The sequence below is a fragment of the Glycine max genome, chromosome 15, assembly GCF_000004515.6.
Source record: "Glycine max cultivar Williams 82 chromosome 15, Glycine_max_v4.0, whole genome shotgun sequence".
NCBI classification, from domain to species: Eukaryota; Viridiplantae; Streptophyta; class Magnoliopsida; order Fabales; family Fabaceae; genus Glycine; species Glycine max.
In genome coordinates, this window is record NC_038251.2 from 42405575 (window position 1) to 42417356 (window position 11782).

Sequence of the window (11782 nt, forward strand, 5' to 3'; positions counted from 1 at the left end):
CCAGACTGGGTCATCAACCCAGAAAGGAAAACTTGAAGGTTCATTAACCCAGACAACTACCGTCAAATCTGAGTCATCAACTCAGGAATCCCCAAAACCAACAACAACCAAACAGACTGTGGCTGACTATGCCTGGTCAATACAAACTCTCTTGGCCTTAGAAGATATAGGCCTCACCAAAATACCAAAATTAGCCAAAAAGACCTGGGCAGAAATGGCCTCAGAATCAGACGATGATTCTGAAACAGATCTGCAAAAACAAATCCAAAAAGCCAAACAGACCAAAACTGTCTGTAACCAAAAACCAAGCCAATCGTTGACTCAACAAGAATCAACACCACAACCCGGTAACAGTTACATTTCAAAAAACAAATTTTTCAATGTTTTACAAATGGAACCAGAATACTGGGACAAGAATCCTTTCAAAGCAACCGCCAAAGTATTCCCCCCGGGATTCCATTACAGGCCAATAGCCACAAACAAAACCCGCAAATTCTACGAATTCATTCTAATAGATACAAACTCAGTATCTATTAAACACTTCAAAGACCCCAAAGATCCAAATCTAAATACCCATTCCACAATCCAAATCTTGAAGGTTATGCAGCCACGACATTATGGCTCAAACTTAAACCAACCCAAAAAATTTTCTGCACCATTTGACCCTGCAGGATATAATTATTGGGATTACATTGACGCCTGGACCAATGTGTTCTGGCATCAAAATAGTAAATTCAAGCATTCATGGCTGATTTACTTCAAAAATAATACTGCGTATAATTTTCCAAATTGGTTCCTCCAATGGTGGAACTACTTCGGACCAATTCCACAAATATTTCCAGAAGAAGTCCAACAGGGATTCCAACAATTCAACAAGCTCTATAATAGCAAGTAATCACGTATTCTGGCAGATTTAAAGTACTTTTCCAGTTTTGCCTTGTCATGGATCTTTTCATGGCAATACAGATACGGAAAAACTAAAAACAGCAAGCAATATCCACCGTTACAGAGACACGCCTTTGTAAAATGGTGGTCACAATTCGATACTTCAAAGGCTGCTCCAGATCAAGTCAAGAACTGGTTCCAGAGCAATCCTGAGTTCCTTAAACCTGCTGATCCGGAGACATCTTTGTTTCTAAATCAGAAGTCGCAACTGGCAGCATTCTTAGCAAGCTCAAAATCTAAAGAGAGTCTTGCTCAGAATCTCAAAGAAGTTCTCCAACTACTTCAACAGGAAGTGGAAGAAGAACCTTCCAAGAAGGAAGCTGAATCATCCGAGACTAATGATGACCAAGAAGATGATCCATTCTACCAGAATGAAGATGACTGTTTTGGTATATCATTAGACGACGATTAATTAGTTGTAGTAATCATGAATTATTGTAACTAATTTGTCAGTTTCTTTTAAATAATGTAATTTGTAAAAGTTTTGTAACAGTTCCGGTAAACATTACCGATACTGTAGAAATAGTAAAAATTGGGTCTATTTAAAGGAGTCCTCGTCCCCTTTGTGAGGCACCCTTTCAGATAGTCTCAGAATCAGGTTTTTAGAGAGAGAAGCTCTGCCTAGGGAAAAAACTTTGTAAGCTTTTCTTTCGGTTTCAATAAATTTCAAGTTCTGTTTTCCATATCTCCCTTCTCCCCTCACCGATCCTGTGCGGCTCTGCCGCCGCTTCGGTTTCTTTCTTTTCAAAAACCTGGGTTTGTAAGCCGTTACGGTGTGCCCTTGATATCTGCTTTACAGTTTATATTTAGCTTTCATTTATCATACTGCATTCTTACTTCCTATCTGTCCGTTTGATCTTATTCCGCTGATCTATATATATAATATTTTAATAACAAAATTTATTATTTTTATTTAACGACTTTGATTATAGAAATTATAATATTTTATTATTAATTATTTATTTTATTCTATTTCTTGACAAAATATTTTATATTCTTTTTATAATACTCATTACAAAAATAATGACAATTTTTCTCTTTTTAGACAAATTATTATTTATGGAATTAAATGTTATTTATAATTTTTGCATCTATTTTTCGAATCTTTCTTAGGAGAATTTTTTTTAGAATGGCAAAAACTACACATGAGAAAAAAAAATATTACAAAAGTGAAAATAAAAATCAACACATTTCACTATTAAAAGTCTTGCCATGTATAATAGATTTATGTACAAGAAGTATTTTTTTTCTTAATTTGTAACCTCATCGCTAGATACTTGGATGGTTGGTTTAACATATGTTTTATAATTCTAACAAAACGAATGGTCAATTTAATTAATTGTTACATTGATTGTAAATATATTTTTATTTTATTTTATATATGTGATGTATTATATGAATAAATTACATTGGTAAGTGTTAATAACATTAAAGTTTATTTAAATTTAACAAGTTATTTAAATATCATAAAAAAACTGATGATTTAAATAAATTTAAATATTTCTACAATACAATATATTAAAATTAATGAAATTAAAATCTGAAATAAATATAAATATTTTATTAATGAAAATTAATTTATACATTTATATGATAACAAAGCGTAATAATTGTATTAGAATTTGCACTGACTAACTGATATTTCAAAATATTAATAGTAAATGATAATGTTATAATTTGTAACAAGTACTAATAATATTAAATTATAATTAATTAGCAGTTTGTATTGACTATTGAGTATTCTTGAAATTTTATAATCAAATAGCTAATTAATTTATAATTAATAGGCTTAATATGTCAATTATCTGGTCATGTAACTTTATTTGTTTGAGAAAATCTTATCATGTAACTTGATAACATAAATACGGATTTTCATTTGTTGGTGCATTGTGTTTCTCAAAATTAAGAGTCAAGTGCGTTTTGGGCTAATATTTATTTTGATTACATACCAATTGAATAAGATAAATTCAATTAATATCTATTTAATCACACACACTATATAATTCAACAGAATCACAACTTTACATACCAGCGTTCAATTTTCCATCCCTCAATACCCATCCAGAATCTGAAGCCATGGCTAATAAAGGCCTCAAATTTTGTTTGATTGTGTCTCTACACTTTTTAATCACACATTGTTATCAACAATCACAAGAAACTTATAATTTAATAAATGATTTATGAAATAAAATATCGCTACATAAACATTTGATTAGTTTCATTACAAAACCTAGTACATAACTAAGAGAAATAGTGTGAAAATTCTCGATGTCATATACTTGTAAATTATACATTTTATACTCTATTTGGCATATACTTGTAAATTATACATTTTATACTCTCATTCTTCAAGTAGTGATCTAGGATTGAGACCATTTGCTACCAGGATGTTAGGCAACTCTTACGGCAGGAAAAAAAAAGGCATTTTTTTGTTGAACTTATAACCTCTTATTAGTTGATTATGTGTAAATTATGAAGATGATTCACATAAACAAATATGGGAAACATAATGTCAATAATGATTCTATGCTTAATGCTTGTTTTTTTACTTGACCAACCAATTGAATGATTCTAATTATTCAATTTTAATTGAGAAATTTTGTTGAATTGCAAATTGAAGAAAATAACTAATCATTTTTATGCCTAGGGATAGGGTAAATTAAGAAGATTTGTCATCACTAAAACCCTTTTTCTTAAGGCAAGTACCTTGGTTACACCAATTAAATTTAAGGGATTGAAAGTGAAATCAAAAGACTTAGGTTGTTTGCTTAAGGGGTTAAGGCTTCAATATAATTTTGTGGGTTGATAATAAATAAATCTTAATTGAATAAGAATACATAGTGATTATGTTAAGAAGTTCAATGAAATTAAATCCTAATGATTTTTCTCAGTAAAATTACTCTAATTTTTTGCCTATATCAAGTGTTCAACAAAATTTATCAACTAAATATCTTTTTTTTTTCTTTTTTTTTTATACAATTGTCTTCAATTTTAGTTTTTAATTTTTTAATTCTTGTTGTCTATAATTTTATTATTAAATATCCAATTATTACACAAGTTTCTATAAAGATGATACTTTACTTATTATTGTGTCACTTGAACAATTTAATACTCTGGCCACAATGCCAACAATGACAATCAGTCTATCAATCTTAAGCATCACCTCCAACAAACACCAAAGCCTCCAAAGAAAAGGATCATTAAACAATTAAATAAGTAACTCTGGCACTCGAATCCAAACAGCAAGTCTACGACCAATTTTTCGATTAGCCAGGAAAAAAGGACGCCATCGTTGAACAAGAATGTAATGATAGCCAACCATCCAAGGGAACCATCCAAGGGTCCTCCATCAAATAATCCTCATTAGACATAAATAATACCTAATAATAATCAGGTGATATATCAATAATTTTGATAGAGCCTTTCGTTACCCAAACCTGGATTAATTTGGTGTCCAACATCCAGAAACCAAGCCTTTTTCCCAACATTGTCACCATCAACCAACCCTTTCATGGCTTACACCAATCGTTAAACTCCTCATCTGAGATCATCATGACTTCTCGAAAAGACGAGTCTTCGTTAGGAATGGGTGGAGGAATCTCTTTATCCGGTTTACCACAATATCTACCCTCAAAAGGAGAAGATGGAACAACAGCTCCATTGTTAAGAAGCTTTTGTTTATAGGGACTATTTTCCACCTCTCCATTATTCTTAAACTCTTCAACCATCTCAAGATCATCCTCCTTGTTATCTTTACGCTTAACCTTCCTCGTACTTCTAATCAGGAGATCATCTTCCTCCTCAGAAGTCTCACTCAAAACCTTAGTATAGCTCTCAACACCCTCCATTCGTTAATGGAACTAATTTTAGAAGAAGAAAAACAAGATTTGAAGCACTGTGGTGGATGGACATGAGATGTAATTTGCAAATACTCCTGTAACACCACTTTCTTGTGTGAAATTTTGGCTACAATTAATGTATTAATAATAACCATTTTTCTTATAAAAAAGAGGATACCCTAGGTGTCTCCTCATATTATGTCTAAATAAGTAGTAGAAAAATTATATTGATTTATTAGAGTTACTTCATCATATTATAAGACATTCTGCATTCCCATTCTTTTTTTTTTTTTCTCTTTTCTAGTCTAGCAGTACGATTCAGTCTAATTTCAAACGGCAAACAAATCTTCACTCCCTTATCATATGGTCTTCTAAATTGATCAACATTTAAATTGAAAAAGTATGGATGCATCCATTATATACTGATAAAAAATAGGTTACGTTTACAATTAAGATAATTAAGTTCCAATCAATAATAGATATACCTTTACATTCTGACGGTCCAATCATTTATGCATGTTTTCATTACCTTGGTACAATACTAGAGATTGATGCATCATTAATGGAAATATTTTTGGAATTTCTTGAACTAGATGTTTCGTCTGAAGTCCTTCTTCCAACCGAGAATGCAGGTTTGTTAGGGTTTGGAAGGGCCATTCCATCGCTTGCCAAAAATACAACAACATTGGACATGGTTGGTCTATTTGCTGCAGCTTCTTGAACACACAGTAAACCAATCTGTATGCACTTCACAACTTCATTGGCTATGTAGGAATTTTCTAGCACTGGATCCATTAATTCCAAACATTTTCCTGAGCACCACACTCTCCAAGTCTACAAGGAATTTTAATTTGTGAATATTGTTATAACTAGATATTATAGTCGAACAATTTCTTGATCAATAAAGAGTGAAAACTCACATATAAAAGAAGAGTTTGACCATGTTCTGATAGAAAAAATCCACTGTTCCTCTTTCCACAAATGATCTCCAGGACAAGAACTCCAAAGCTGAAAACATCAGATTTTATTGAAAATAAACCTTCCATAGCGTACTCAGGAGCCATGTAGCCACTACATGATGGAAATTAATTAATAGAATTTTGTTATCACTCGCATCAAAAAGTATATAACAAAAAAAAACTATTGTTTAAATAAATGCTTTTTTATAAGTAAAGCTTACTAAGTGCCCATTATTCGATTTGTGTTTGCCTGGTTCTGGCCATTTTCAAATGCTCTAGCCAATCCAAAATCTGATATTTTGGGATTCATCTCATCGTCTAATAGAACATTGCTAGCTTTGAGATCTCTATGGATTACCTTGAGTCGAGAGCCCTCGTGAAGATATAAAAGACCTCTTGCTATTCCGTTGATCATGCTTAACCTAAGTTTCCAATCGAGTTGCTTCCTTTTCTCATCATCTGACAACATAATGGCATGGAAGATATAGTATCGATCATTATATATATATATATATAAATAATATAAATTTGATTTAATCTATTAATCAAGTGTTAGATTCATTAAATTTGTGTTACTATTTTAAAAAAAAATTATACTTGAAGTGTAAAAATAAATAAAAGCAATATTTAATAAGTAATCGAAAAAAATGAATAAAATTCTCTCTTGAAGTATGTAAAATATTTCTTCATGTATTTAAAAATCTTCCTTAAAACCTATAAAAAGAAAAAAGATTATCTTTTATAAATGAATCACAAAGAAGACAAAACAAAAGAATTTCTAAAGCCATAAAAACTAATATTCTTTTAAATATTCTCTCCTCTTCCATTATATATATATATATATATATATATATATATATATATATATATATATATATATAAGTTTACCTTAAAGATAACTTAGAACATGATTATTAATAACACGATATAAATTCTATTATTTATTTTAAGCACAGGCATGTAAAAGCATCACACTAATAACGAAGATCTAAACTATGTTGGCATCTCTGATATTAATTATATATTGGCTGCTGCAAGGTCTCAACCATTTTTGGGTGTTACGATCATGTCATCATGTTTTCTCTTACTCTTAAAACCAAGAGATATAAATCATACACACACATATAACTCAAAAGGCATTACCAACTAGGAAGTATTTTTTGGAACTTATTCCTAACTAATTTGAAGCTCACAACAGCACCACCTGATTTGTTTTCCCCTACACCAAGGTTACTTTAGATTAACTCCAAAGTAGTTGAAGAAAAAGCGCTGAAAAATACAAAAGCTACCATGGACTGCACTATTCAATGAAGATATCTACAAACATACCAAATAGGTGAAAGTCGAGACTTGCATTCGACAAATACTCATATACAAGAATCTTTTCATTTTCGTCCAAGCAGCATGCCAAAAGTCTTACAAGGTTGCAATGTTGCAATTTGGCTATAAATGTTACTTCATTCTTAAACTCCTCTGAGCCTTGATTAGAAGCTCTTGAGAGCCTTTTGACCGCAACTTGTCTTCCATCTGGTAGAATTCCCTGAGAAAATACAGCAATAAAACAACAACAACAAAATAAATAATAATAATAATAATAATATATTAATTATCCGCCTTAAAGGGATGCTTACTTTATATTTTCTCTCCTCTAGTTACATTTCCCTCCTTTCAACAAAGATATTGCGTGCTATAGTCCATTTTAATGTAAACAGGATAAACTTTTTCTCTTTTTACAACTCTAAGCATATCGAAAACTAGTTTTAATTTAAATCTATTAATTATGAACTTTGGGACTTCAGAAAATGGAAAGAAAATTCTGGCTAAAGTCTCTAAGAAAATGATATATAATTCTACAGAACATCATTTCAATTGTTAAAGTATGAAAATTCATATGATATTCAAAATTAATTATCGGAGACTTTAAGATGTTGACGAGAAAAGAAAATCACTCTTAAATTAATAGTTACTCACTACCACTGGCAAACTTCTTTCCTTTAAAATGAACTAAAATTTAGTAACTCATATGATAAAAGAATGTGATGATTATTATATAAAATAAAAGGATAAAGTAATTAATTTAAATATCTGAATGTGTTTAGTCAAATAATGAGAAGCAAGTTATATCCTACATTACAAATCATTAATACCTTGTAAACTGGGCCAAATCCACCTTCGCCTAATTTTGATGCTTCAGAAAAGTTATTAGTAGTCTCCAGAATTGTGATTAATTGGATTGTAGGCAAGTTTGTATATGCAGATAGAGGAACAGTATCAGGTAGCAGCCCGTCTACAAAGACAATTTTGTGAGTTATAATTGAGCTAAATGGCCATATGCCAATAAGTGGAAATATATGTGAATATTCTAGCATGTGTTATTGCACAAGATTACCTTCTCTAACTCTATTCCGGCAACACAAGCAATAGACACTCAAACACAGTAGAGCTACTATCCCCAACGCACTTAATCCAAAGATCAAGTTTCTTGACTTACTCAAATGCCCTTGTTTAGCTGAATAATATAAAAGAAGTATATTAATTTTTTTTTATCATATTGAATAAACAAACATGCTTCCTCACCTCAAATATATATATATATATATATATATATATATATATATATATATATATATATATATATCAATTCATACTAACTAAAAAAAATTATTAAATACATTTAATTATGCCAAAGCATTAATTAAAAATTATGTTTTTTTCAAACTTACCTTTCATTTAAATTTGTAACAAAGAATAAAAATGAGTCATTAAAATTAGCATCTCAATTAAATAAATGATATTCAGAAATATTAACATTAAATGAAGTGTTAGTTAATTCTCTCTCTCTCTCTCTCTCTCTCTCTCTCTCTCTCTCTCTCTATATATATATATATATATATATATATATGTTCCATAATAAACAGATTTTATAATTTTTAGACTTTTAAAAATTATTTTACCATTTCTGGTCTCTATAAAATACTATTTTATTTTTAATATCTCATGATATCATTTAGTCCTCATAAAATTATAAACTTTTGATATATGTTTCTTAAAATATAAACTTTTGGATATATGTTTCTTAAAATATATTTTTAATTTTAATTTTTTATTATTTAATACATATTAGGTTTTTTTTTTGTAACACATGATGGTCATGTCATTAGTAAATAGTGACAGATTAAAATTATAAAACTTTGTTTTACAGAATCAAAATGGATAATAACTTTTATGAGGACTAAAATCATAATATTGTATCATCCCTCTTTATTATATCTTTAATTTTAATATTTAGTAATTGATGTTTCTAAATTTAAAATATACACTTATTTAATAGCATTACTAATCAAAGATCAAGTAATAAATAAAGCATTTCACAAATAATTTACTTTTATTAAATAATTTTAATATATTTGCACTAAATTTTTAAAATATATTTTAGTAATTATACTTTATAAAATTATTGGTTTTAATTCATGTATTTCACCATCGAATAATTTTGTCCCATACCTTTAAAAATCAGTATTTTTAGTCTCATGATGATGACTCATACAAAAATATGTTAAAAGTGTTTGTTCTTAGAGACTAAAATAACTTATTTTTAAAAGTTTAGACACCAAATGTTTGATGAAAACTATAGAAACTAAAATAATTTTTTTTTACAAAGTCTACAGACTAAAAACATATTTTTTCATTTAAAAATATAAAACTAGAGGTACCTTTGTTTCTAAATAATGTTTTAAGGTTTGACTACACAAACCTAGTAAACTAAATTTTTTGAAGGATCTTGTTAAGGACACACGTTAAATAATTAAATAAGAAAGCTTTTATTATGAATATCGTAGGAGAATGTAAAAAAAAAAATTATAAATGGTACAACTTTAAGTTTCTCAATAAAAATATTTCTACTTTTACTTTGTTTAAGGTATTGATTAATATTTCTCTTTTCTGAATTTTGAGGAAAGTGTTTTAGTAGTATACCTATCATAGCTTTGTCAATTAATTTTCCTCATCTGGTGCTTTTTGTCTCCAACCAATAGCTTTCATTTATTTTTCTATCAACTAAATTTCTGACTAATAAATAAATATTTTATCTTTGAAATATTTATTTATTTAAAATGTGTAAAATAATTAACATAAGAATATAATTGAGAAAGAGTAATTAATATTAGAGAAGTGCTAAGAAGATACTCTCTGTAACACAAATTTTTTAATTGATTAAAATTTATGAAAAATTAAAAAAATAGCAGAGAAATTAAATCAATAAATATGATGTGAAATCTACATAATTTTGTCATTTAAAAATAAATTGAGAAAGTACTTCATTCTAAAATACGAGAAGAAAAAAACCGATCCACGCTGATTAAAAAAGGTTAATTAATCATATTTAATTATACCAATCTCAATTAAAAATTGTCTTGTTTTTTTTTTAAGTTACTCTTTATTAAAATTTGGTATAAAAAATAAAGTGAGTAATTAATTAAAACTAAAATCCAAATTAAATGAAAAGTATTTTAAAAATAATATTATTTAATGAGATAAAATTAGTTGAATTTTCTTATATCTAAGAAGAAATTATGTTTTCTTTTTTCCTGAGAAGAGGGAGCAGTAAATGTGATATGATTGAAGTGGTACTTGTTGGATTAGGCATATTATGTTAAAGATGGAATACACGGGATACCTAGCCAATAAAATTGTATGATATTGCAAGACAATAGAAGTAATTGAAGTGTTACCTGTTATCCTATGGACAAGATATGATTGGTTGTTAAAAAGATAGAACATATAATCATCATACTTTATGTGACAACTTGCAGTACCAACGAGCCACCCCAACTTATGTTCACAACATTTGGGAACCTGTGCTAGCATGGCCTCTAAACACTGTCTGCACCCTTCATTGGTGAGATCTCTGCTGCACTGCACCAAGCCATACCTTTTCTGAGTGGAACTCAAATTGAAGCCATCCATATAATACAACTGGTCGGTTTCCACAGTTGCTTTTCTGATTAAACTCCTCATAAAATGCTCACCTTTCTGAATCTCTTCTTCACTAGACACGTTTTTGGTTCCAACTACATGCCGTGGAGGGTATATAGTAACATTCCCAAAGAAGTTCTCATTAGAGTACCTCAGAATGCAGAAATTGTAATACATGATAGCAGAGACTCTATTGGGGCAGCGCTGAAGCATTTGTCTGGAAGCAGTAGAGACACAGAATTGACAAAAGTATCCAACCACATCACCACGGCAATCATAGAGGCCATACACAGCACTGTTGTTTTTGCCAATGCTTTTGTGATTATAACCTTTGCTTGTGGCTGCATCTGAGGATAGCCATGAGAGAATACTGTTAAGGTTGGTTTGGTATTCACCGCCGAGAGGTTTTTGGGGGTTGAAATCGCAGTCATCTGCCAAATAAATGGGTGGTTGTGCCTTTGTAGTAACAACTGATTTGGAGCTTAGCAATATTAACACGAACATAAAGGAATATATTACTCTATCCATGGAGGACTATGTGGATTTGCTTTAGTGCTCAGACAATAATAATAAAAAAATATACCAAGTGAAGTATATATTATGTAATCCTAAGTACATAATCTTGTGATCACGAGTCAACCAAAAATCATCTTTACAAGTCCACGCGCTGACGTTTGCTTCACGTGATTATAGGTAAATGACATAGAAATCAACATAACTTTACATGTTCAATCTTGTGATTATACATAAATGTAAAAGATATTATTACAACTAGCTAGATTTATTAAACCCACACGTTGCTTGAATATCTTAAGTGTAACATTGAAAAGATCATAAAACAAGTTAATTTCATACCGAGTCATGCTCTCTCGGCATGGATTTGACGATTAAGTTGTACGACAATAATTAAAAACCACGTTATATGATATATACATCAGTTGAAGAAATAAAAATAGCATTTTAAAATATCACAAAAAAAATACTCAATTATGAAATTTAATTATTAAAATATCGTTTATGTTTTCTTTGGATAAAATTCTAAATAAATGCTTTAGAAAAATGAAC

At 29.5% G+C, this 11782-nt stretch overlaps 1 protein-coding gene across 1 annotated transcript; it reads right to left on the minus strand.

Annotated features, from left to right (window-relative positions):
• Positions 1 to 5176: 5176 nt before the first annotated feature.
• On the minus strand, positions 5177 to 11301 carry CRK44 (cysteine-rich receptor-like protein kinase). The gene is made up of 7 exons (XM_006598004.4): positions 10474 to 11301; positions 8133 to 8252; positions 7891 to 8030; positions 7073 to 7283; positions 5965 to 6202; positions 5705 to 5855; positions 5177 to 5618 (listed from the first exon to the last, which is right to left on the minus strand). Exons 1-7 carry the CDS (start codon positions 11243 to 11245, stop codon positions 5310 to 5312), a joined length of 1941 nt encoding a protein of 646 aa, XP_006598067.1. The 5' UTR covers positions 11246 to 11301; the 3' UTR covers positions 5177 to 5309.
• Positions 11302 to 11782: the final 481 nt, after the last annotated feature.

What these genes read in the sequence shown, in the direction of transcription:
- CRK44 (XM_006598004.4), bottom strand. Translation starts at nt 11,245, where the DNA reads ATGGATAGAGTAATATATTCCTTTATGTTCGTGTTAATATTGCTAAGC. An exon ending in AATCGAATAATGGGCACTTA is followed by an intron (nt 5,856 to 5,964) that starts GTAAGCTTTACT and finishes TCCATCATGTAG; the next exon opens with TGGCTACATGGCTCCTGAGT. An exon ending in GTCAAACTCTTCTTTTATAT is followed by an intron (nt 5,619 to 5,704) that starts GTGAGTTTTCAC and finishes AATTCCTTGTAG; the next exon opens with ACTTGGAGAGTGTGGTGCTC.